The sequence below is a fragment of the Poecilia reticulata genome, chromosome 12 (assembly GCF_904066995.2).
Source record: "Poecilia reticulata chromosome 12, P_reticulata-male-v2, whole genome shotgun sequence".
Classification (NCBI taxonomy): domain Eukaryota; kingdom Metazoa; phylum Chordata; class Actinopteri; order Cyprinodontiformes; family Poeciliidae; genus Poecilia; species Poecilia reticulata.
Window position 1 is genome coordinate 11,734,424 of NC_088841.1, and position 27,137 is coordinate 11,761,560.

The 27,137-nt window shown below is 38.2% G+C and overlaps 2 protein-coding genes across 7 annotated transcripts in view; one reads left to right on the forward strand and one right to left on the reverse strand.

Moving 5' to 3' along the window:
• nedd4l (NEDD4 like E3 ubiquitin protein ligase) overlaps nt 1-12,977 on the reverse strand; it is a 45,757-nt gene extending 32,780 nt beyond the window's left edge. For 2 of the 5 annotated variants that reach the window (XM_008424505.2, XM_008424503.2), the window contains exons 1-5: nt 12,539-12,977; nt 9,138-9,211; nt 4,100-4,181; nt 2,826-2,864; nt 2,155-2,208 (exon numbers count right to left, since the gene is read on the reverse strand). In XM_008424505.2, coding sequence (XP_008422727.1) covers nt 2,155-2,208; nt 2,826-2,864; nt 4,100-4,181; nt 9,138-9,211; nt 12,539-12,583 — 294 coding nt within the window. In that variant the 5' untranslated portion in view covers nt 12,584-12,977. The remainder of the gene's footprint in view (nt 1-2,154; nt 2,209-2,825; nt 2,865-4,099; nt 4,182-9,137; nt 9,212-12,538) is intronic. The other 3 variants (XM_081613666.1, XM_008424506.2, XM_008424508.2) reach the window with 2 other exon arrangements.
• Nucleotides 12,978-14,668: 1,691 nt separating this feature from the next.
• dnajc21 (DnaJ heat shock protein family (Hsp40) member C21) lies at nt 14,669-26,494 on the forward strand. 2 transcript variants are annotated; one of them, XM_008424497.3, is made up of 12 exons: nt 14,669-15,107; nt 16,272-16,365; nt 16,456-16,579; nt 19,139-19,270; nt 20,214-20,518; nt 20,606-20,772; nt 21,688-21,781; nt 22,281-22,451; nt 22,590-22,638; nt 22,749-22,885; nt 24,554-24,638; nt 24,816-26,494. In XM_008424497.3, exons 1-12 carry the CDS (start codon nt 15,005-15,007, stop codon nt 24,975-24,977), a joined length of 1,623 nt encoding a protein of 540 aa, XP_008422719.2. In that variant the 5' UTR covers nt 14,669-15,004; the 3' UTR covers nt 24,978-26,494. The 2 variants fall into 2 exon arrangements, with proteins under 2 accessions (XP_008422719.2, XP_081469793.1); XM_081613667.1 differs by having other exon boundaries at nt 14,671-15,107; nt 24,557-24,638.
• Nucleotides 26,495-27,137: the final 643 nt, after the last annotated feature.

Below are 27,137 nucleotides of genomic sequence, written 5' to 3' on the forward strand. Positions count from 1 at the left end.
TAACAAAAACACAACATTAAACATAAAAGGAAACTTTCAGAACCACATAAGGATTTGCAAGGAAACTGTTACTAAAAATGGACCAGATGTAAAGGCACCAGGAAAGCAAAGAGACCATCTGACAGATTTTAGCTTTGATAAGACAAACAACACGGTCGTCTCTGGAGATCCAGCTACAACACAGAAAAGACACGCAGTCTCTCAAGTACAGAGCCAAACACTTATCTGGCCGCTTGTTTTATAGGCTGCTCTGTTTGCAACTAAAGGTTGCCCAGGATACAACTCAGCTGTGATCCTCGTCTCTAATCCGGAATGACATAAAAAAAAAATTTTTTTTAAACTGTCAAATAATGCTCAAGCACCTCCAACAGCATGCTGTTCATTCATAAAGAGTGCTTTGTTTTGCTCAACAGCAACATGATTCACCAATCTATCAGCATGTTGAAAAGAAAGGATTGCTTTTCTTGGGCCAGCCGAGAACCGACAAAACCTCAGTCATCGTTTGACCTTTTAGAAATGCACGTCTGGAAAGAAGTTGCCTTGTTTTTAACTTCTGTGACCATTCGCTATGTTCTAAACCACTCTACAGCAGGCTGCTGCTGCTCTATTGCAACAAAATGAGCTAAAAAAAAGACAAAATGAGGGAAAGGAGTGCAGAGAAAAAGGAAAGGGAATAGAGAAAAAGAAGAAATCGTGTCTTGGCATGCTGCTACGCACGGTGACGACACACCAGTCAATACAGGAGTGTGTGAAATGTAACGGCGAATGATCGGTATAAAGAAAGAAAAATGTCAATGTGTGGTCCAATAGCAGCTAGCTAAAAATGATATAACATGCATTCCTCAAATTTAACAGCATGCTGTACTGTAGCACTGTTCAACACCTTTCTTTTAACCTCACTGCAAGTGGACCAAGGGGCTCAGTGTTGCATCCCTGTCTTAATGTAGCACGAATTTAAACCATCTGATAACATAAATGTGAATCAATGGATACAAAACAACAAGCACCCATTAAAAACACACAGGCCAGGGGTGGAGGAGCTGGCTTGGCAAGCGCCTCAGGACAGCCTGGAAGCACCTCCTCAGACTTATAAGGAGTGAACTGCGCTTGAGGCTGTCTGTGTTGTGCTTTCTTGTCATCCTTCTCCATACAGAAACAGTGAGCTCCGACAGCACTGGGGGATAAATAAAAAGGTGTGCTATTCATAACAAGAGTTGCCAACGAGTTCTCTCTCTGCACCACTGTATTCCCAGTTTGTCAGCCAACATCGAAGAAGATTTGGGCATAAAATCTGCCCGGTTTGATTGAGTTGTAAGGGAAAACTACAGCGTAATTCCAGCGACGTACAACAGCTCTTATTTTGTGAGAACCAGAAAGACGGTACACGAGTCTTATCTGGAACGGAACGTCCAAATTAACTTTGTCCGTTTCATCAAAACAAAAAGCCCTGGTTGCAGATCCTGGAAGTAATTTAGGAAACAAACATTGGAGATCACCCTGGTATTAGTCATACACTTACTCTCCAGACTCTATGTCAAAAACCCCTTCACTATTCCATCAGCTTCATAGACATATCCTCAGGGTCAAGTTTACACAGTAGCGTGAATTATCAAATTTATCATTAATACCTGCTTACAATGCTAATTGCTGCACTGCTTGACATTTATATAGTTGCTATGGCAACTGAAGGCCTGCCACTGGGGTATTTTTACATATGGAAGAAATCAGTGTTTTCAGGAAGGAAATAAGTTGATATCTGACTGCAGATGAATGCAAGAGCTGTTAAAGTCAGACGTTGTTGTAGCTGAGCAATGAAACAAGCAAACAAGCTGTTAGTTGTTTAGTGCATAAATTTGCCTCAGCAAACTGCTAAAAAGTGATCATACTTATTAAGGTAAAAGTCGTCACAGACAGTCGATTATATTTGTAATAAAATTAATGAAAAGAAGCAGCACAATGTCAGACAAATTAGTCCTACGAGTAATTCTACTTCAGTGTCTAAATACCAAAATATTTCAGCATAAAGCATAAAAGACTATGTTACTATTAACAATACTTTAGCATTTGATGCCATCAACAAACATATAAGCTCTAATAAGTTGTTTTAAGGGTAGCATAAAACAATGATAAATAGGGAGGAAGTGTGAACCTTACCAATCGGTTTTCATCAAACACCTCAAAAAGCAGCCTGTGGTTCTGTGGGCACACCTGTGTTGGTAACAAAATGACAGTGATGAGCGACGTCATTGGAGTTGTTCAGTCGCTACGTCTCAAAGAAATTTATATCTGATGGAAAACAACCTTTGAGTATTAAATTCAAAGGTATTAGCCTGCAATTCTATTCCTGGGAAATTGGATGTTTTATCAACAGAGACCTCAAAAATATTAAGGGCTGCTTTGTATTTACAATACAAAGATGTATTGTGTCCCAATGTCTGTAAATAAAATTCTGTGCAAGGTGTTTTAGAGAACATTGGTGAACAAACAGTATCATGAAGACCAACAAACACACTAGACATATCAGGGCTAAAGTTGTGAATAGGTTAAAAGCACAGTTAGGTTATAAAGCAATATATATTCCTGTAGCAAAAAAAAAATGGAGTGACGCTAAAAAGTAATGATTTAGGTCGAATGGCCCAGTCAAGGCATTTGAGGCAAGACATAAAAATTAATTTTTACAATTGTTCTCCAGCCAATACGGACTAATCCACACAATACATTTTTCTACAAAACAGTGAAAAAGATCACACAATAAGCTAACAAGGGTTGTCGTAATAAAGGCAGGACATTAATTGTAACATAGGAGATTTAAAAGCTGAACTCACCCGGAAATAGAATTCTTCGTTCCATTTAGGATTGAGGGTCTGAAATACAAAGTTTATATCTGATTAGACCAGTTTTCTGCCAAACTAAAACCCCATAACTGTGCAAGTGACTCTCAGGAGTTCTAAAGAGTAAGAATTCAAATCAAATTATATGCAATTATTGGATATTTGAGTTTAAATAAAGTCTCAAAGATTTTCATTTTCATATTTCTTCTAAGATGAATCAGATCTTGTTTTCTTCTGCCTTCCATATTACAGATTTTATTAGACTGAGAACTGATTCAGTCACACAAAAATGAGGCACAAGTTACAAGTTACTCTAATTAATTAGCAAAACATTTCACTGCAGTAATAACACTGTGACAAAAAGTGCCATTGAACTAAGTGCTCTCTGACAGTCAGTTTTTTGCTGTGAAAGTGATGCAAACAAAAAAAAGGTTTAAATCTGCAGGAGACATCCTATCATCAGTGCTTTTGGAGCTCATACTGACGTTAGTCTCGTCATGTTCCTCCACTTTAAGTCATGCTTTATATCATTCAGCCACAAGCCATCCACTCTGCTTCCACAATAATGAAACCGGCAGAGGTGTCCCACTTAAAGAAACAAAGAACCCGCAGAAGAGTCCAAGCACTGATACTTCCTTTTCTGCTCCACATAGCAGAATATTGTCAAGTTATTTATATCCTACAAAGCAATCATAGCCACTGGCAGCATATGTTTGCCTGCATGGAGGCCTGAGCTGTCCAACTCCTACGGCGGCTTTTTCCTGGAAGATTGCTTCTGGCTAAGCCAATCTATAAGAATGTGACAAATATTTGTATTGTTGAGAAGCTGCGTCGGGCTACTATTTCAGAGTTTGACCCCTTGCATTATGCACTAAATATTCAGAGACAAAAACATCACCTGGGAATAAATTATATTGGAGACCAAAGGAAAAAAATAAAGATTTATCATTTTGAAATTAAAAGCATCACTAATCATCATTTACATCAATGTCAACTAACAGCTCCCCCTGCTGCGAAAAAATATCTTCTCTCCAAAAAAACTGAGAAGACTTCACAAAACCTAAAAAGGGGAGGACTGCTTCCCGCAGCCTTCCTGTGCTTTTTATCCCCCCCTTCTACAATGAAATGATTCCGCTAATTCATGCAAAAACCTGGTAATTTTTACGGGGGTGTTTTAGGTTTATATCGTAAAACCTTTGAATTTGGCTGGTGATGTAACACAGGAGATAAGAGGAAGCAGAGCACAACGGGACACAATTTAAACTTACCTTTTTAATAGTTTTTGTCTGGACTAAACCAAGCTCTTTGTTTTCATCAGCAACATAGAGGGAAAGCTTGACATAAGGATCACTGCAAAAAAAAAAAAAAAAAAAAATCACAATTTTAGCAGTTATATATGTTAGAAAAAATTACAATTGAAAGACATCTTGAGCTTTTCGCTTCTGCAACATCTGTAAGCTTGAGGATCGCTAGTATTAAACTGTCTCTAGTCCTTCATCATTAGCTGTAGACACATCAAACAGGTAGTTGAGGATCACACACACAACCTGTACTAAAGTCGACCTGCATATGAAAACTGCTTAGCTTTGGAAATGGTGAGATAAGGCTCTACCGTCGTATTGACGGGGGTTTTAAAAATAGAAACGGCAAAATATTTTGAGGTGAACACGCAACTCGTACGAAGAGAGTAATATGACTTTGGAGGCGCTGACAGGGCAGAAGGCTCAGGTGAGATCTGCTTAGAGAGGCAGAGCTGGAGCATTCACAGGACCACAGAGTTCAATTCTCAGGAAGCAGAAAAAGACAACAAAAAAATAAAAAGGGGAGAGGAGGGGATTTTACTTGCCCAAGATGTTATTTAGACAAACTTATTGATTGTTTCCCTTCAAAGTATCACATGTGCTTAGAGTTGCTTTAAACATACACACAGAACTATACGTATACTTTTTTTTTTTTTACATTTGCTTATCCAGATGCAAGTATGCTCACATCCAAGTATGAGTGAGGGAAAAGTCAGCTGTAAAAATATGTCACTGAAATATTTTTATAGGCATTGGGTCTATTTCTACTAAATAGTTTGAAACAAATGAAATAGGCTGCAAACTGTGAACAGAATGTGGTGATAAATATAAAACTGATTGTTCTCTATGCAGAAATAAAAAAAAAAACATGACTGAACAAGCTTAAATATTTATAAGGCAAAAGTGGAACAAAAATATTCAGGAACTCCCTCACTAAGTAATATTTTCATGTCATTGTCTAGATTAGGAGGCAGTTTATCACGATCAATGTTTTTGTTTATCCCCCAGTAACTTTAGCCTTTATATATTTATCTTTGTGTTTTACAACAGTAACCCAAGGTTAATGATCTTCCCTTAATATTAAAAAAAAAAAAAAAGATTTTACATTATTAATAATTCGCTTTGATGTAAACTTTGACATTTTGGTCATTTAAAAATCTATTATAATCACCAATATGTCAGAACCCTAATATTAACACTTTGTACTTCAAGTAAGAGTGGCTTCATGACTTGGTATGACGCAGAGCTAATTTACACACAAACATCCTCCACACTGTATTTTTGTGGTGTGGGAGGATAACATTTGTAGAGAGAACATTTGGTAAACTCACTAACAGCCTATTACTGTGCCCTCATTTTACACCCTTTAAGCTAAAACAAACTACTTCAAATGTTTTCAGTTGCAGAAATACAATCACCGGCATACTGACTTGACTTGGGCGAACAATCCAATTGCTATTTTCAGTCAAAATGAAGCCAGCTGCCTGCTCCTCAGATTCTAAATCACAGCTTCCAGTTACAATCGCTCAGCAAAACTTGATTTGGACACAATTCAGACCATCGGGGAGTATGCTTTAAATCTGATTTGCCGTGATAGGCTTTTATTAGGATACCTGCCATCCCAACTGGGCCTGGAAATAAATCAAATTCCAATCCAAGTGTGTCCTTCCTGTCAGCTAAAGTGCTGCCTTAAATCCACAAGATAAAAAAAAGAAAAGATAAAACAAGGGAAACGAGGAGCACTGAAATGGAAGAAAACGAGCTGAATCTATATCCTTATAAGCAAATGTGCAGCTGCTTGATTGCTAATTGGCATCTTCAGGATCCCCACAGTTTCTAATTGCATGTTTATGTGGTTCTGTCATGTACAGAGACTAAACATTAGCAGTAAGCCTACAATATCTCAGCTCTTTTGGGAGGAATTTCCCTGCCTTCCTCTAATAGCGGGAAAAAATAATAAAAATCCCTGCAGAGGTAGAGAATTAGGAAACTTCAACTCAACACAGTAAGAGCAGCTGGATTTCAAAACCTAGCTCCAATACAATTTATGGAGGATTTATCAGCACCTCTAAAATACACCATAAGCAAAACAACAGACAAGAGTTTTGCGTACTAAAGAAGCAACACAGCAGCTTCGGAGAGACATTTGGAGCAAAATGAAGAACAAGCTGGCACCGTTTGAGTCTCCCAAAAGGTGACAGACTGCCAAGTCAGCACCGTCTGTGCGAGCACACCACACATCAGACCTCATTCAGCGTTTCTTCAGTACAGTTCAGCTTTGGCCACAGCCAGCCCTGAGCCGTGCTGCCAGCATGGAAGAGCTCGCCCCGTGCTGAACACCCTGAGGCGCATTCTGGTCAGATAAGAAAACATTACTGTAATCCCCTGGAGAGGCACAGGTTTAATTCTGAATTAGGCCTGCGCAGTAAATCTATCTGCATATAAACACTACAAGAATAAAAATAAATAAATCAATTAATGTCTTATTCTACATTGGTAATGTTCGTGTTCAGAGTTTTAATCTAAGAAAAAGATTGCCAACACTCAGTGGGCCTCCTCTGAGAATCCTTCAGTCGCTGCAGGGTTGCTGCGTTTGTCTGCGTCGCTCCTTCGTGTACAGACGCATTCAGGCATTCGAGAATTTGGATTGTTTGGCCCGCCTTCTAATAGTTTGTTGTTGTATTCAACGCAGTTTCGAGGGAGTTAAAAAAAAAAAAAAAGCAGCCGTATCACTGCAGGCACTCCTCCTATGACAAATCCTGGTTTTGAAAAGCTTTTAAGCCTCGTTCTGATCAGTTTGCTAGTTCAAACACTAAAGCTGCTCACCTTTTAAAATGTCAAAAACATTTAAAGAGACAACTAACATTTAAGTAATTTTAAAACCACATGACAAACATTTACAGCTGTCACAGACCAGACATTTATAGGTGTCCTTTGTAGGAGGAACTAACAAAAAATATAACAACAACAACAGAATCCCTAAGGTTTGTTTAGAATTATTTGCAGTAGCAGTGCATCTGATGCCTTTCCTGCATCAGGTAGACCATATTTATAATCATCATTCAATTTACAACATAAGTAGTTTTACTGATAGCAGCTGGTGAAGTTAAAGATTATCACATGATTGAAGTTTTATTATGTGCAATCAATCAAAGCACAAAGTTATTGTTAGACTCCTATCAGCAAACGGCCTGACGTATACAAAACCTCAGACTTGGAAATGGTGTTTTGCAAAAAGTATTCATACCCTTTGAACTGTTACCTATTTAGTTATACATTTTGATGAATGTTGTGATTCTCTGCAACCAGCAAAAAAATAAAAAATAGCTGGATTATAACTCATGAACATGCTTTGATGTAAACCCTTCTATTGGCTGTATGTTTAGGATGTTCTCCTGCTGAAAGTGAAGCTCCATCTTGTTATCTTACATCGTCCAACAGGTTTTCCTACAGCATTACCCATTCTGACCTTAGTCCATCTTCCTAACTACTCAACAGTGACAAGAGGCATAATGTTGCCACTGTCGCTGTTTGCAATGTCTTTCAAAATGAGGTGAGTTGTTTACTGTCAAACTTGGCGTGTTAAATGTAGGACAAAAGGTGCAATCATGGTTGGATTTGACCACATCACATTCTTCTAGGTTTGCTGCGTTTCCTGCATGGCTGGCAGCAAACTCCACATAGTTGCAATGATCTGATGACCCAATTTCAAGGCATCAAATTGCAAAGTTTCTTTTTTTTATTACAAATGAAGAATAGTGGCTTGATTGTGTTATAAAATGGCTTAGTGTGCCTGGAAAATACACACTACAGCTCCTTTAAAGCATTTGTTTGGCCAACAGCAGGATCGCTGCACTGAACTCATCTGCAACTCCTGTTTTGAAAAGAACAGAATAGGAATACTCATTTTATGTGTGGTACTGATTATGAAACTTCCATTGCACCTCCTGTTGCCCAAAAGTGCCGGTTTAATTTCTGAGAACTCACAGCTGTGAGGGATATCTTTATCTCAACTCGTGAATCATAAACGGCCAGAGGCAGCTGAGAGGTGGATTGTTTCGTGAAAGAAGCTACTGATTATTGCTTTCCTGGATTGGATACTTTAGCTGGATGTCTGGACCAGCTTGAAACAGAAACCTGTTTTAAGCTTTTCCACAACGTTATCCTTCAAACTGTTTGGTCTGCTCCGGGGTCTTCGTGGAGTTATTTTTGTACACTAATATTCGCCAAGAAACCTATGAGGCCTTCAGTGAGCAGCTGTATTTATAAATGCACAGGTGGACTCCATTTATTTAGGAGTAAATTGGGCTGAAATTAAATGCACGCCACCCTTTGCAACCTAGTCCTTTGTGTTTCAAAAAAAAAAAATAGAAATACATTGTTTTATAACAAAACGTGAAAAAGTACACGTTATAAGCACTTTCAAAGTACAGAGCACAAATCTGCAGAAGGTGTATTGTGTAATGTTACATTGGACTTCACAGTTCACAGACGGGAAGACAGTGATGAACAAAACATTGCCAAAGAAAAGTTAACATCTGCACGTTCTCACATGCAAGAGGGTACATGGCACGCTTAATTATTAGTCAAAGTCTTCCATCTAGAAAACGTGCAACTACGGTGGATTATGCATAGGATGGGAGAAGTAGGTAATCATTGATTAACACTTGAAAGTTCAAGGTCTTTGTTACGAACTAATTTTTTTTTATTGCTACAAAGTGCTGTCCAAGGTTGAAAGGACAAACAATAGGAAGACCCTAGAAGTCAAAGAGCAGGATGCTGAACACAATAGCTGAAGCCTTGAGACTGGTTTTATAGCCGACTTTTATTATGATACATCCCACACATTATTACAGTTATAATGCTAATATTTCTTTCATCTAAACAGTTTAAAAGGCTGAATTTTAAGCGGACAGAGAATAAGACTACTTGAACTTGGTGCAATGGACAGTTCTCCATAATCATTGCACTCAAGTGAAATGTTTCACATCGAGAAAACAGTTACCTGGCACCGATGATGTCTTTCTTCGCCAGATCAATTCCTGCAATAACTTTGACCCGTAGCACTCGCGTTTCATGCTGCAAAACAAGAAGACGACAGAGGACCTTTATTTGATTTTCAGAGGAAATTATCTCATAACTTTGTAAACCCATGACAGATTTCAATCTGCCAGATGTACTGACTTGACTCCAGGTCAAACTTAACAACAGAGAAAGAATAAAGTTCAACAACAGAAGCAAAAACAAAAAAACAAAAAAAAAAGATCGTTCTATGAGTATCTGCATTCATCTCTTTCCGAGAGGTTTTTTTGTCTTTTTTTTTTTTTTGTAATTAAACCAACAGTGGAGGTTTCACTAGTTCTAATGAAGGGGAGCTAGTGGGAGGCCAGACTGTTTCAGGTGTTTTTCTATGGACCTGTTGTTTTGAAATTTAAAGTGTTTATTTTTGCGCTACAATTAATGCACTGAATTATGCAATGCATCACTGCCAAATATGCAAGTGTTCTTCATCAACTTGGTTTAAGAAAAAGCTAATCTAATATGATGAGTATTTAGGCAATGAGACCAGAGCATTTCTTAACAGATTTGAATCAGTGTGTGCAGTTTTTCTTGCTTGTGTTTTTAACAATCAGCATTATATTTGTTCACTGCCATACCCAAAACCTGCAGCACACTCGAGCTATTTGGCTTAACTCAAACATTATGTTTTATTATTTAATTTAAGATTTTATTTAAGATGCACCACACCACTCAAATTAACTTAGTGATGTTTGATTGAGGCGATATAAAGTGTGCCAAACACCCATAAAGCTGAGTACATCAAGCACTTTAAATTTTCCTTCAAACAGGTACTAAAGGCTTAAAAACAGCTAAAAGAACTGTTTGAAATTTGTGGCAGCCATTTTGATAAGACGTTTCTGTCTATTCTTGTTTAAAATTTTGACATTTTAAACAAGAATATTTTTCCCCAACATTTAATCTTGATACGTTTAATTCAAACATGGATCAAAATAACATAGATTTATTCTGATTTATTTTTTTTGTGGTAAAACGCAGAAAAAATCTCCTGCCACCATACCATTTTAAAGTTTCCTTGACAGTGTGGTGGTATTTTTAAAACTTAATATACCGAGAGGTGGTATTTGTGTGAAGTTGCAGATCTAAATGACCTTCTGCTGCACAATATAGGGAAATCATGCAACTGCAGTGTTATTTTTGAATGTTGCCATAACAATATCAGTTTCAGTGAAACCAGGCATTCCACAGTACTCTTTCACAAATCTGTCAATATGATGCGCCCATCTTTCTGCACCCTTTGTAATTTTGGTCACAATCACACAAATCACACAATCACACCTGCAATGCCGAGAGTCCAACCAATACACTCAATATTATGCAAAATGTGAATTTATAATTACTAGGAATATAACAGTAAACAAATATTGAATTATTTCCCTCCCGTCATATAATAAAAAAAAAAACTAATATCAAAATGATGATATTTGAAATTAGACATTTGGGAGTTTGTGGTATCAACATGGAATGATGAGCTTAGTTAGTTTCAGTTTTCAAATCCTGCAAAAAGAAAAAGTAATTGTTATAATGTTTGTGTGGTTTAACGTCCTGATAACCAAATGCCAGAGAAATTGCAAGAGTTTGAGCATCTACAACTATCCTCTGATGTTCAACCCCATTGCTATGCACTACATTTCATGCAACCATTTGTAGCACAAATATCCATTTTAAAATACAATCATCTCAGAAGTATCCATTGTATCAAGGCTGCCCAGGACCAGTAATCGACAGCTACCATCCTGCAGCTTCTAGTTGCATCCTTGCTCTAAAATCCCTGAATCAAATAGCAGAATTCGCTAACCACAGTCATTCAGGTCTACAGCGGCATGGTAATGGTCTGTTCATTAAATTAAGGTGTGCTGGAGCAGAGACGCATCCAGCTCTCGAGGATTGAACTTGGGCAACCCTGCCTTATAGGATTAGATGTCAGACCAGGAATGATGAGGCAATTAATTTAGGTCAAGAGTACACCTGCACAGTTTCTAGGAATCACAATAATGCAGCTGAATGTTGCAGGAATAATATCGACTATGATTAACCAACGCTTTCACCGTTTTCTTTTCTGTCCATCACAAAGTCTCCGCACCTCTTTGCAGCGTTTAGCATCTCAGATTCTAAAAATATACCCCCAGTATGTGCATCGAGGGAAGTGAAAAGTCCTTCCAACGGGCCAAATGTGTTGCATGCAGAACTAGCCAGCATGGCAGTTACACGTAACATAACAGGCAAGCAAATACCGCTCTGGTCAACAACATTGATCAGTCACTGTTACCTGAAATGACCTAAAAAAAAAAAGAAGAAGAAAATAAATAACCTTTATCCATCCTATCACTGAACAGGTCTAATCAAATCATGAGACAATGGGATGGGTGCACTGTTGAGCAATACATTCATTTAGACCAGTGCTCTCAACATAGTCACTGATAAACATAGCCAGAAACTACGACAGCAATCAATTTTAAAATACTTTTTTACTGCTACTTCAGTCACCATAGCAACGACTGCCATAAAATACTGTGATAAAATTTAAAATCAATATCACCCATGTATTTGACACAAACAGACGCAATAAGCTCCCAAAGCACCAACAATTAAAAAACGTGACAACTTTGACTAATCATCAGTTATTCTGAGTCACAGTTGAGAATAATGCCAAAAATAAAATAAAAAAAATCTTCATACACCATGATTCTTGTGACTGCACTGAAAATGTCAGAGGTACATGAAGTAGGGATGCTCTTCTGCTAGACTCGTGACTGTGATGTAGTTATGTATAATCACATGTGCACTCCATCTATAATTACCACTGTGTGTTTTTGAAGGTTTTAGGTTAAAGCCAACAAGGTGTCCACAGTCAGAGTGACCTCATATGACCGTACATGCCTCTATTTCACTCTCTCAGCGGCCAGTTCACCATCAAACAGCTGTGATTACTACCTAGCAGGGTGTGTTTAGGTCTCACTTGTAGGTTTAACCCTTCATGCTAAAGATTAAAAAAAAGAAAGATAAATTGATTTCCCAGAAACAGTTACATATGGTGTAATGTAGGTTACAAAGTGGAGACTTTGATTTCAAAACTTTAGCACAAAGTGGCTTGCTGGCCTTTAGTTTACACCTTATTATGAAATAAACGCAAGTGGACAAAACGACAGAGGGACCAGTGGCAGGAATTGACAGCAACCTGAACACAACAGCGGAATGTTGCCGTGGGTAAGGGCTTGGTAGCTCCACTCACGGCTAATCGTTAGCCATCTCTGCTCCCAGCCCCTCATAATACCCAACGACTCCATTCTGCATTTCAATAACACCTTAATTACAATTCAAGCTTACCTCGTCCTCTGAAAGTCCATATATAGGCTCGTAATTCGTTGCCATATAGCCTGCGGTCCGCGGTATACCCACACAAACAAGCCGCTTTGAAAAGCTAGCTGGCTAGCCTTTAACAATAAAGTCCCACTTTCCTCTCTCTGCCGTGCGGTGGTGGTAAAGTCCGCGGCGATATCTAATCCTCGGCACGGATCGGGGGTGGATTCACGGCCGGATAACCTAATCCGCGCCAGGGTGGTTCATCCGAGACACAATGTAGAAATATGAAAATATATATGATGATCTTAAGTGTTTTCGATTGATTCCGATCGTTTTTCTGAACTCAAAGCTTAAAAGCCTAAATGTTGTGACACTTGACTTCCTTCTGGCAGTTCAACCAATCACTGCCCGAGCTAAGGTGAGTGCTTTAATAATCAACCAATAAGAATCCCCCAGTGACTCCCTGCCCATCCAATTAAATAAAAAAGGCGTAACCTGCCTTTTGAAGCCGTTTCGATCAATTTCCTAAAAACATGTTATACAGCGAAGATTTTGTAATTGTAAATAAATAAGTATGTTAATTTAGCATTGTGATGCTTTATGTTGGAAAGCAAATCACAGACTGTGGGCTCAGAAATCCTGTTTGAATTTGCAGCGCACAATGTTATAGGGTTAATAAAGTTACATTTTACTGAAACTGACTAGACTCACTAAATTACTAAACATAGCAGCTACCAAGCATTGCCACGATGTAACTATTACCTCCATAACTTCTGAGGCGCAAGTCAAATATTATATCGGATGGTACATGATTAACACGAACAAGTGAAACCTGAATTGAAGGTGTTATGCGGTAAGATACACAATTGGGAAATTTATGAGTGAATATGTGAATAACGTTGGGTTTTTAGTAAAAGTCTGCAGAAAAGTGACTTCATTTGTACATTGTCCATTTTTTTGTTTGCTTGTGCTACTTATTTTATTTTAAAAGAAAATGAAAACAACGGTGTTGAACAGGCACACAACACTCCTTGCACTATTCATTAACTAATAGGGGGAATAAAATCCTGGTCAGTTCTGCCCTAAAGCATACAGTTGCACACAATGCCAAGGAAAACATTCAATAGCAAAGTCTCAGAAAAGTAGTTGCAGCTGTCATTCTGGAAAGTCGATTAACGTGCCTTTTCAGAAACATTGAAGTTCATTTTCAAACAGTGGAACAGAATATTAACAAGGAAAAATACATTTGTGACTTCTGAAATTAGACCATACAATATTCAAAGAAGGGTAAAAAATAAACCCACCCAAGACTACAACTGCAGTTAGGACATGATAGTCCTAGGAATTAGAAAATGCCCAACAGACTTCTTTCAAACAGTTGCTGGGGGAAAAGTTTTTCTCTTTAAAATAAAGTCATCCAAGCCAACCTGTGTGAAAATAGAACTGATCCATTATTATGATGACCTAATTGTGATTAACCATTTTGGTTCAGTTTCATTTATCACAGACAAGCCTGATTATTACCATATCTAAAAGCTAAAAGATTTCAAAAGCAGCATAGTATGCCCTAATGTAAATTCAGCAATACATCAAAAAGTAATTGCTAATTACAAATGGTTATAAAACTGGGCCCTTACAGAGAGAAATAATATTATTGGGAATCCAGTTGAGCTGCAGATATAATTCATGAGCTGTTTTATGAGGTTTTGGTTTAGATCTGTCTCTTCACTGATCTGAAAAAACTTCTTAATTGAATAAAAATAATTTTTGCCAGGTTTATGAGTAATTTTGTGCTTAGCTGACAGACACAAATAGTACTGAACTGACAGAAAATTAGTAAGAGTCAGAAGAAAAACTGTGCAAGGAGTTTTCTGTAATGAGCACTGCAGGAATATCTGACGTCTTAGAAAAAGAAGAAAGTAATTCAAGGTGTTAAGAAGTTCAGCTATTTTGTCTTTATGTTTTTTTTTATTATTATTATTTATTTTTGTCTGGTTAAGCTTTTTAAAATTTGCTATTCATTTTAATGTTGTTCTCATCTCTTCTAACAGAAGAAATTATTTCAGTTTTCATAAAGGATAAGAAAGACGTCAATGAGACGCGTTGGATGAAATGAGTGTGGTAATATTGTTGACTTGGACAATAACGAACAGTAGGTGGCAGCAACACACCCTCGATGCGTCTACTCTGCCTTACACAGCAAAGAAGAAGAGGACGAGGACGAAGAAGAGCACTCTACGCATACCGGCTGTTAACCAGCACCGCAATATTATTCACAAGTTAAGCCTATTTAAAGGCTGCATGTTGGCGAAAAGGACCGGTTTTTATATTTTAATATGTAATATCCTTACATTTAAGAGAACTGCCGTTCTTGGATAAGATAAACTAAAGATGTTTTAAAAGAGAAACAGTTAACCAAATGCTAATATTAGCCGCGTGTAGGGAAACGTTAATAATTTCAGTGCATCTTATCCCTAACTGGCGGTTTCCATGACGATGAGGTGTCACTATGAAGTGTTGGGAGTAAAAAGAGACGCGGGAGACGATGAGCTGAAGAAATCTTATCGGAAATTAGCCTTAAAATGGCACCCAGGTGAGCTGCATGCATGTCATGATCCAGATGTTTGTGTCCTGAATGTATACGTCTGATGTGATCCACTCCAACCCTGTCCTGTGCTTCCTTTTTTCAACATCGGTAAATCAATAAATTGTTTATTATCAGCTCTTGTAGAATTTAACGATATGCTGAGGACGCAATTCAGCAATTTGAAACTCCAGTGATGGACTAGAAACGCATCTAAACCATGTAGGTTATCTGCTCTGACCACAATGTGACTTATTAGTTGTTCAATCTCCAAAGGACACCAATAGACATAGTTTTTATGAATTAAGGGAATTGTGTAGTTTCAGTTGTATATATCCCTGCATTTTAAATTAAAATATCACTCACTGCATACAATTCAAACACACTGAATATGAATAAAAACGGCCCCCCACCCCTCCCACCATGTGAAGTTAAATCAACTCTTGTTTCAGGTCAATATTTCTATTGACCTGAAACATATAATCTGCAGAGACATATAATCTGCAGAGAGACAGACAGATTATATGATTTATTTAACACTGAAATGTGTTAAGACCAAGAAGCCTTATTTTAAGCTGTATAGTGAAGAGCAGAAAAAAATATTAAACCCCACTGATCATTGTAATATCTCTTTCTGATTCATATGCATATATAAAGTGTGACTCATTCATGCTCTACTATCACTTTGAAGGACTTTGCCACCTGATACAGAATTTAGTGAGATAAGAAAGCTCACAAAGAGTGTCGGAAAAGGTTACAAAATAATTTCTACGGCTTTGGACCTTCTGTGAGCCTAATTAAGAGGCATCTATAAATAAAGAACTGGAAGAGCAGCAAACCTCCTTGGATCGGTCGACCTGTAAAAGTAACTTTCAGTGCATCTATAACTCATTCAGAAGAAAACAAAAAAATTGGATTGAAATTTTGGCCGGTCAAGCTTGAAAACCCTCCAGTATGGCTTAATTAAAAGAAATAACTTGCATCATTTACCAAGTAGTAAATGATGTAAGACAATTCTAACCACAAATGCTTGATGGCAGTTTTCTCTGCCAAAAGTAGCAAAAGGAGATACTGAGTTCAGAGAGCAATTAGTTTTTCACATATGGAAAGCAGCATGTGGTGAAATACTTCATCTAAATATCACTTTGTGTGCGTTTCCTCTGAAATTTGCAGATAAAAACTTGGAGAACGCAGAGGAGGCCGCAGAGCAGTTCAAGCTCATTCAAGCAGCTTACGATGTCCTCAGCGATCCACAGGAGAGAGCCTGGTGAATTCAGCCCTCCTCCTGGTTATGCGAGTGTTGGCCGCAGCAGCTCTTTGACCCTTACTGACGACCTTTTCTCCTCCTGTGGACCAGGTATGACAATCACAGAGAAGCTCTGCTGAAAGGAGGCCTAAGCGGCGATTATGAAGACGACAGCATTGACCTCCTGCAGTTCTTCACAGTCACATGCTACTCAGGATACGGAGATGATGAGAAGGTTTGGACTTTTGCATCAGGTGGCTGCAGGGGCAATGATTGTGTGTATGAAGTTAGATAGGAACTTTTTGCTTACGCTGTTTAAATGTCCTTCATTATTCTTTGTAAAGAATATTGGAACAATTTCATTATTCTTCTCTCTGAAGAATAATGCATGATTATGTGTATGCAGTTAAATAGGAACTTTTTGCTTACGCTGTTTAAATGTCCTTCATTATTCTTTGCCAAGTTAACTCCACTGCTTTTTGCATGACTTAATCCAGTACAGTGACAATAACCTGTTGTCGCAAGCGGCTGAACTAACAGAGGTGGCAGGCATACCAAAAATTACACAACACAAAAATCAATTTATCCTTGACGAATGAGGTGCACAAAAATTTGAATGGAGACAATTATCTGATTATTAGCCAATCTTATTGACTGCATTAATATCATTCAGAGCAGACATTTTTCACTCTGAATACTAGATTCTTGGTACGTTCCATTGCTTTTTTTGTTCACAAAACACTCAAACTATAATTCGTCGACAAATTCTGGTAAATGGAGAGCCAGAGATTCTTTAAACATTTTATCCCATCAATCCAAACAAGATATCAGCCTTGAGACACCTACACTTGTTTTTGCCCTTCTACTTTAGTTGTCAAAGTAACTTCTTTTTATCCTCTCTTTTTAAAGTTGGCAAAAACTTTAGAATTCAACGCTTGTGTGTGGGTTTTAGATAGGACAGCAAGACTACAATCTTTCCTTTTACTTTATGGAAAGTGAAGTACTTGAACCTTTATGCACACAAAGTGCATAAAGTAGTAAATGGTAAAGTGCATACGATCACTGGTTTCCTTCTATAAACATGCCAATGCATTCTATATATTGGCCAGCAGAGAGCACCTTCTTCCATTAATCCCATCTGCTTATTGTTTGTACACTAATAATCTCAGTTGTCAGGCCAGATGCAGGGCTGGCTGTCCATCAGTGGTAAAAACAGAGACGCATAATAAAAAATCCAGCTAATGTTTTCACCAGCTGTTTTCATAAAGAAACCTGGAGGAAAAAGTGCAAACGTTTTTGTTTATAGTCTGATTTTTGAAAATGGTTTGTGATTTACAGAACTGTTTTGAATTAAGCTGAGGTTCACTTTTATATGAAGACTAATTTTAATTTGCTTCTACTGTAAAGACCCAGATTTATGCAAATCTCCATTTCAGGAACCATTTGCAGGTACTTTTCTGGGGCTCTCTCTGTTCCCATTGCATCTACCACAGTAAAAACTTGACATACAGAAATTTACCCCACATAATGCCTATTGTGGTGAAATAGTGCTTTTGAGATTATCCTGTGTTGGACTGAACGTGCACTGCTTTTCTGATTGGTTGCGAGTGCATTATTTGTGCACTTTGTTTGTACTTGAAGTTGGGTTTATGTATTTATTCATTTAATTTTCAGTTGAAATATAACTCCTAAACTTTCAACTCTTAAAGTTGGATGTCTCTAAATAGTCCTTGGTTGAGTTTCCATTATGGCTTCCATGCAATACAATTATAGTGAAAGGATTTAAGTATTTTGTTGCACTTCTGATATTCCGGTGATCCTGGTTCATATCTCAATAAATTAGTGGCAAATTTTGTGCCACATAATACCTCTCATTTGTCAGCATGTACCTTTTGTGTTTAAAGAAAATGTAAAGAAACTTGGCGTATGTTTGGGACTCAGGGGTTTTGAGATGAATTTAGTAAATTATCGTTTTTGGTACACATCGTTTCCTAGCTCAAGGAGAATTGTATTTTGTTTCAAACTGTGAGCATTGTTATAAAAAGTTACTGCTCTAGAAGATTAGGTTCTTATTATTCTAGTCATGGAGTCTCTTAATGCCTCTTCTAGGGTGAAAATTTGCATCTTTAAAAACTGGTAGTTTCACCGTTGCATCAAGTTCAGAGTAAATGACTAAACTGAAGTCGCTATGAGAAACGAAAACATATTGATTTCTTACTGAAAATCATAACTTGTTATATACAAAAACAAATTGTTCTTTCTCCTCACATGCTCTGCATCACGTCCTGCAAACTGTAGGAGGAATTTCCATACAGAGTTCCTGCGGTGGAAACGCAGGCAGCTAACAGCCCTGGGGATGATTGATTGAGTGATCAGGGTAGTTAAGATTTCAATGATAAAGGTTCAGTGTTGCGTGTCTGACTACATTATGTTGGATACGTTAATGTTTTATATTTGGAAATGTTTTAAAATGCCACCTAAAAAAAAAAGGCAAACAGAATGTTGATCAACTTTTTGTGTAATGTTGGCTTCTTAATACTCCACTTCTACCGATGCTGACCTGCTGTGACCGTGATGCCGTTTTATCAACTGGAAAAGTGGATTTGCATCTGCCGCAGAGGTTTCCGTGACAGAAGCGACACATGTTCTCCCCTGTGTGTTCGCCCACCTTCATCAGCATCATCCCATGTTTAGGCTGGCAGTGCCATTAAACTGTGGGAAAGGAAATTCCTGGTGCCTCTCAGAACCCTGATTTTCTAATTCACTGTTCCTTTGGTGTTTTTTTTCTCCCCAGGGCTTTTACACGGTTTACAGGAATCTTTTTGAGTCCATTGTTAAGGAGGAGATGGAGCACAGCAGGATGGACGACGAGGAAGAGGAAGAAGGGTTTCCTCCCTTTGGAGATTCTCAGAGCGATTATGATACAGTAAGCTCCATACTGAAACGTCCGTCCCCAAGGCTCTCCTCGAGGTTCTGCCCTTAAGGGCTCGCGACAGATTTAGGCTGCGTCATTCAGCGTTTACCCCAATTTCAGAACTTTTAAAACTCGGATTGTCTGGCCTATTACTGTGCAGATTCACCGTGATGTAATTAGAGCTGGACGTATATGAACGCCATGATAATTATGTCTAGGCTAATGACTGTTATCAGCATTGCAGTGGCTTCATTAAAATGTCTTGAAATGAATGAGAGTCTCACAGTGAGGTAAAAAAGTAATTTAGGCTTGTTAAGTCATTGTTTTTAATATTCACACCCATGGCCTCATGTCTTCCTGGCTATGTTTTTATTAGCTATTTTAGGATGTTTTCTCTTTTTGTGTTGATTTATGCCAGTTGGATCAGGTCAGTTTTCTCTTTTGATTGGCTTCTGCTTTGATATGCTGTACCAATCATTCCAACTTGACCGTCACCAGGGTGATTGGTGGAAACCGGACTCATCTCAGCTGTATTTTAAGTGTCATAGCGTCAATATTTTTTTAGCTACTATGCTTATGATGTAAATTGACAAAAAATGCATGAAAAGATGTTTTCACTTTGTCGTAATGAGCTATTTCTGGCATATTTTGTTAAACTGAGTTTAGTTTTTGAAAACGCTCCTCATTCAATAAAATGTGAAAAAAAGCTAAGTGGTGTGAATACTTTGACAACACATTAACTGTCATGGAGTCTGGGTTTTTGCAAGTTACACAGGCGTAAAAACGTTCATGTTTTTGACCAGGGAAAGACGTGAAACGTGTTATGAACCAGTTGCGCTCTGAAACTATGAGAAACATACAGAGAAGTAGTTTGGATCGATTTCACCTGACATTCAAATTTGAAACGATGGCAGCCAGTTTGTGTTCCTAACCAGCCTGCTTTTCCATATTACAGGTAGTCCATGTGTTTTACGCCTACTGGCAGAGCTTCTGCACTCGCAAAAACTTTGCTTGGAAGGAGGAGTACGACACGAGGCAGGCATCCAACCGCTGGGAAAAAAGGGCCATGGAGAAGGAGAACAAGAAGACCAGGGAAAAGGCTCGAAAGGAGCGCAATGAGTTGGTGCGGCAACTGGTGGCCTTCGTCCGTAAGAGGGACCGGCGCGTCCAGGCCCACAGGAAGCTGGTGGAGGAGCAGAACGCCGAGAAGATCAAGAAGACGGCGGAGCTGAGGCGACAGCAGAAGCTCAAACAAGCCAAGTAGGCTGAGATGAAAGTGTTGGTACGAATGCAGCTGCTGTTCTACGTCTGTCCCTGCTTCAGTGTTTTTCTGTGTCTCCACCCTAGGATGGCAGAGGAGTACAAGGAGCAGAGCTGGGCCGCAATGTCTGAGCTGGAGAAGGAGCTGCAGCAGATTGAAGCTCAGTACGGAGAGGAGTTTGGAGACACATCCGAGAGTGAGGAAGAGGAGGTGGATGTGGACACATTTCAGAAAAACAGTGAAAGAAACGGAGGTAAAGAAACTACAGACTTGTGTTTTGCCTTTCAAATATGTAAACAGTAGACTTGACAAAAATATATCCTATTATAAAACGAGGTTAATATATAAAAGTATATTGAGAGTATCTTTATTTTCTAGACACAAATAGAATCATTACATATTGGTCTCTGAGCAGTTATTTTAAAATAACTTGATTATTAATGGAAAGTCAGTAGATTATCATATTTCATAGATCAACTGGTTGATCAGAAACAGGAATCAGGTCTATGATCAACGGAAAGACGGTTAAACGTAGATGAAAACAACGTACACAATAAATTATATGAATGATGTTGGCTCTTGGTGGCACATCACAAATGGTCGTATGCAAAGTGGTTGGTTTACATGGGAAAAAAGGGAAGTGGGTTGGATGAAAGTGCAGCTACTAATAAATTAAGAGACCTAACAGAAACACCCCCCGACTGTGATTACATTATGATGACAGCTATATGTTCACTCCTAAACACAATTTTCGAATTGTTGAAAACTTTGCTACCTAGAGAACATAATAATGTACTTTATGGTTCAAATAAAAACTAAAAATGATGAAGCAGCCAATTTATGGCTGCTTCTTCTGCAAAGGAATATGAAAAGACTTGAATGAATCCTAATAAGTAATATCCCAATGGGGATTTTCAGGTAGATATTTATGCAATATATCTTTATCAGCAGGAGGAATTTAATCTGGAGGAAATGATGTGTTGCTTATAAACCTCATGCATCCAGTAAAATCTGTCTTGATCTGTCTTACATTCTTATTAAGACCATTTAAAATGCATTTAATAATTTGTTGTTTGCATTTATGACATTTATGTGAAAGTCATGCAAGAACGGGTCAAGATGCAATAAAGGGCTCATGCATGATTTTTTGCTGTTTTGTGCCTAACAGATGCTGCGCAGCCAAACGACGATGACCCGACCATCGACTGTTACGATGATCTCTACTGCCCAGCTTGTGACAAGTCATTCAAATCGGATAAAGCGTGAGTTTCCACGCAAACGTACCACCCTCCCCAGTCCAGGTTTTCATTTCAGTGACGTTTAGTCAGCACACTGATCCACATTTCAAGGGTTAATAAATTCGCAGTAATTTGGAGATTTATGAAATATTTTTGTATAACTTCAAAAAGCTTAACTTCCATTTAGCAATCTTGATCTACTTAATTATCTGTCACACTTGATTCTGTAAAGTGTGAAACAGCATATATTGTGTGTGGACTTGTGCAAGGCGCTGTAAATAAATAGCTCTCCATCTTTGTACTTCTTGCTGTTGGTGCGAAGCTGTTCATGTTGCATGTAGTTGAGAAAAAGCAATTGCAGCCCTATCTCTGCTTCTTGGTCCTACTGGTACCATTAAGAAGAAATGAAATGCGGAAATTGGTAAACATATTTACTAAACTGTAACATTTTTGTTTATCTATGATTTGGATTCATGTTTCTTTCCAAATATTGATTTTGCTCATTTTTTTTTCTGCTCTGCAGCATGAAAAACCATGAAAAGTCCAAAAAGCACCGAGAGATGGTAGTGTTGCTACGGCAACAGTTGGAGGAAGAAGACGACTCATTCTGCTTGAACGGAGAGGAGGATGGAGAGAAAGAAAATGACCTGCAGGATGAGGAGGAGGAAGAAGAAGAGGAACAGCCAAGGCAAAAGTAAATCTATTCATAAACAAGCCAACAAAGATAAATAAATAAATAAAATCAGCGATCACGGTTGTTTGTGTATGACAATTCACTGTAAATATGTAGCTTTTATTTATTTCACTGAAGTCTTTCTCTCCACATCCTTAGGCTGTCAAAAAAGCAAAAGAGGAAAAAGAAACAGCAGAAAGTAGTACAGGTGGGAAACTTTCTGCCTACTTCTGAGTGAAAGTGTGGAGGCGTCAAGGTTAACAACAAAAGTTGCTCTTGAGGCTTACGGCATCCCACTGATGCTCTCTTTGTGCACAGCAAACTACCGCTGAGGTTAAAGAGGAGGAGGAGACGATACCCACACAGACCACCTGTGAGGAAGAAGTCCTTGAAAGCTCAGAAAATCCTGGACAACCTGAAAAGCAGGAGGACCTTCCCTCTGCAGAAGTCAGAAGGTCAGTTCACTTTTTTTTTCTTTAATCCCTGTCTGTTTTCTGATCCAGCTGTTACCTGAAATTCCCAGAATAGCGACCCTACTGATGAGCAGCTCTCCATTATTAAGGTTCAAGTAAGAGCAGTTTTGGGCTACATTTCTCTTTCTGTGTGGTGCACATCAAGCAACAGTGTCCAATTATATTCCATTAGGATGTTATTCAGTTTGTGATGTCATCTTTTTGCTCAGACAGAAGAACTGTAATCCCCTCAGAAAACAAAGATAATGAGAATTTCCTGTCATTTGTTAAAGATTTGAGGGAAGTAAATCAGCTTCTCCGATTTCCTGTTTTTAAGCCAAGAAGAAGAATAAAAGAATAAAAACCAAATAACATTGAACATACATTAAATGAAAATTATGCAATAATATTGAGACTCTTTTACATGTAGTTTCATATATAAAAATTATTTACTCTTCGAAAGGTTCTCGGAAAATTGAAATTGGCCTCAGGAGTACAAAGATAGCGGCATCATGGAAAAGGCTGTACGGTTAGAACTGAGTTGAATTTTGCTTCTTCAGTAGAAAAAAAATGGATGTTGTGGCACAGACACAATACTGGCTTCATTTTAAAAACCTAAAGTTTATGACTCAATTTATTATGTCTCATTAGAAAAGCTTACAGAGTTCTTAAGCTGAATATAGATTATTGACTTAAAAGAAATACTTGGACTTGTATTTAAAAGCGTTAAAACGTCAGGTTAGGTCCCTAAAGTTGTTTTCTTAAACAACTTTGAGATCATACCGCAAAACAGTCATTTTAGATCAACATAAAAATATGGAAAAGGCATTTTAAACAGCATAAGTCTGAGATTTCAGCAAAAGTTCAAAATGTGGGGTTTCTCCGGCTACAAAACCTCAAAAATAATAGCTGTTGCAGCAATGTGGCTTTAACTATCATTCAATATCAAAGGGTGCGCATTCACTTAAGGAGCCTGAACAGATTTAGGTTTGATTAATCTGAGCAGATCAACATCGTGCAGCAGCCCGGCCAGACTCCTCTGACTTTATTCTGATGAGCGATATGTGCAGACCAACAAAATACCCGTGTAAACATGCAAATTATTTACTTATTTAAGGACACCTGTCTCAAGTTATTGGTTAAATGGAAAATAACTGGAAATCTAAATTTAGATTTAGATTTCCAATTATTTTAGATTTAGATTTGTCTAAAACCTCTTAGTTTGACAAAATGCAGCTGCTTTTTTTCCACAACAGATTATTTACAATCTGTTTTCTTGAGTGTCTCACTTTGTCTACTGTAGTGAAAATTTCAGTACTCTACAAAGATGAGTAACTGCAATTTGTCAACGGCATTTGTTGAAATTTACTCTGCTAAGAGTTTCCTGAGGCTGTGGGGAAAAAAACAAACTTTTGTGCACATGAGCAATGTCAGTACATTGTACAGTTTTGAAAAAAAAAAAATTTTAGAAAAAAAAATGCAGAGGTGTAATCTTCACACATTATTTTATCAACGCAAAAACATCCGGATGTAGAATATCAGATGCTGAATGAGGCCCAGAAAGTCTATTTGCTTATCATAATATTCGGTGTAGTTTCCTTCAACATATTATCTGGCACATGCCTGCAGTTTATAACTAGATTTTTGTCTGTCACGTAAATGTTCTCTCAGCAGCTCTGAAAAGACGAAAGGAAAAAAGGGAGGTGGGAAAGACAAGGCTAAGAACACCAAATCACACACTGAGCAGTTTCCTGAGGTACGTACAAAAAGACACAGTTCACATACTGTTTAGTCTTCTATAGTCACTTTGTGTTCACTTGAGATGTTTCTGATGCCCTTTTTTTTATCTTTCTTTCTGGTCCTAAATTTGAGTTCCTTTGTGGCTGAAAATGTTGCAATAATTGAAGTGTGATTTCCCTGTTTGCAATTCCAGAAGGAAATAAACCTCCGCTGCGTTACCTGCAACGACGAGTTCCCCACAAGAAACAAGTTGTTTGACCATCTGAAGACCAGCGGCCACGCTATTGCTATTTCTACAAACGCTACTCACAGCTCCATGAGCAAGAGCAGGAAAGAAAAGCGGAAAAACAGATAACGCATTCTCACTGCGGCTGATGAGGCTTTGACCCAAAACAAACTCATTTGGAGATGTTTTTGCAATCTGTGTGAGATAAGTCAAATACGGACCCTAACCTTCTGTCTGCAAGTTCAATAGGTGAGAGTGAAACGAGATGTAGTTTTAAAATAAAAAAAATTAAAAGGGTACTTTGTCCGACAAGGTTCCAGGTTCCATTGTCAGTGCATGTGTGTGCCGACTGAATTGAGAAAAGGTTGGTTTATTAAGACATAAGCTGAATTGAATTAGAAAAACTGAAATAGGAAAAAAATCTATTTTTCTGGTCAGGTGCTGATTGAGTTGACTGTGCTGAATAGGTCAGCTTCAGGAAAAGAATAAAAGCTCCATTTTATAAATGGCATAAAAAAAGCTAAAGAAATGAGTTTGTAATCACATGGGTTACTTGAACAGATTTACAGAAAACAATGACTGACTCTGCTTCCAGGAACGAGTGTGCGTGAATGGGTAAACGGATGAATGCAGTGTGAAGCGCTTTAGAGTCCTCCAGACGAGATGAAGCACTGTATAAGTACAGACCATTTATAATTTACCTGACCTCTTGTTTTGCCTCTTGACCGTCATCTTTTCCTGCTCCCTGCCTGCCGTGATCGTAATCTGCCCGTGCCTTCAGCCCCTGCTTCATGTGTCTGGGTTATGATTGCAGCCTCACAGCACATCCAAAGCTGAAAACTGGCTTGCATATATATGTGTTCAGCATCCTTGAGTAGGTACTTTGTTGCACCATTTTTCATTTCAATACATTCATCTGCAATAACCCGCCATTCCCGGTTTAAAACAACCTGTCAGAGCCAGGAGGAAGGTGTTGGCGTTGTCAATCATCCTTGTGTACATTCTGCTTAATGTACTAATGGGGGAGAAACCACTTATCATGACAGGAAAGTTGTTTATCTGCCGTCATCGGTGGCCTTTCTCTGCTGTCAAGAGGGAACTGTAGCGTAGCAGAGAGAAACGGGGAGAATGAATGGTGCAATCCTGGCTCTGATTGGTTGTTTTTGTCTGAGTGGTGTTAGTAGTGGGAGCACTGGGAGAAGCCCAGTCTGATACTACACTCATGACACAGTGACAGTGATAGCAAATACAGTATATAACAAGATCAAAAACTTTTTTTTATATATGTAAAAGTTATATGCTGTAATTTCAAGGGTGATAAAGCAGTATGTTAACTTTAAAGTGGAAATATAAAATGCATGAAGTCTCCAATACTAAATACAAAGCTACAAAAACAGAAAGCAACAATTAATCAAAAAAGTAGGATAAAGAATACACTTGAAAACAGGATTGTGCTGTAATATCAAATTAAAAATGAGTAGGCAGAAGACCGTGAATAGTTTTAGAGATGATTATATCAATGGCAGCATTTGCATGACCAAGGTTGAAGCCGTTAGCATAACTCATGTTTCAAAAGCTTTCAGAATTCATCAGAGAAAGACGATGAGCAAGGACATACAAAGTTCTGGTACTGTGAACAAAGACTTTTTTTAAAAAAAGTAGCAGAATAGAAATATCCTTTAATGTTGCACAGTGGGAAAATTCAAGTGTAACAGCAGCATTGACGTATGTAGGTTCTCACAAAGGTAAAAAAAAACTTTATAGGAAAAAATTGTAAGTATAATTAAAAAGCAACAATTTGAAAGGTTTCTTAGAGCTACCTAGTGGTAGATATTTATATAGCAAATGTTGGGTTGTTGGTTCAAACTCCCACTCCATCCGTCTCAGTTGTTGTATCCTTGGGAACATTCCTTCATCCGTCTTACTAAAGGTGGTGGTCAAAGGCCCTGGTGTTGCTGATTGTATGGCAGCGTCGCCTCTGTCAGTCTGCCCCAGGGTTGCAGTGGCTGTAGTGTAGCTTACCACCAAGAGTGTATGAATTTGCGTATGAATGAGTTAATGAATGTGGTGTGAAACGCTTTGGAGTCCTCTGGATTAGATATAGCTCCAGACAAAGTTTCATCTACATCTGTAAATAACGGCGTCTTTGCCTTTTATAAAAGCATAATTTACACATATCTTGAGACCAAGTTTATAGACCCAATAGCCTTGTTGCACCCCATTTGTAGGCATTACTAAAATCCTACCCACCCACTGTTTGCTCAGAGACCGAACTGTCTTTGCACTGAG

Excerpts from the sequence above, each read along its gene's own strand:
- dnajc21 (XM_008424497.3), top strand. The coding sequence starts at position 15,005 with ATGACGATGAGGTGTCACTATGAAGTGTTGGGAGTAAAAAGAGACGCG. Across the intron at positions 16,366-16,455 it reads GATCCACAGGAGAGAGCCTG|GTATGACAATCACAGAGAAG; the intron begins GTGAATTCAGCC and ends CCTGTGGACCAG. Across the intron at positions 16,580-19,138 it reads GATACGGAGATGATGAGAAG|GGCTTTTACACGGTTTACAG; the intron begins GTTTGGACTTTT and ends TTTTCTCCCCAG.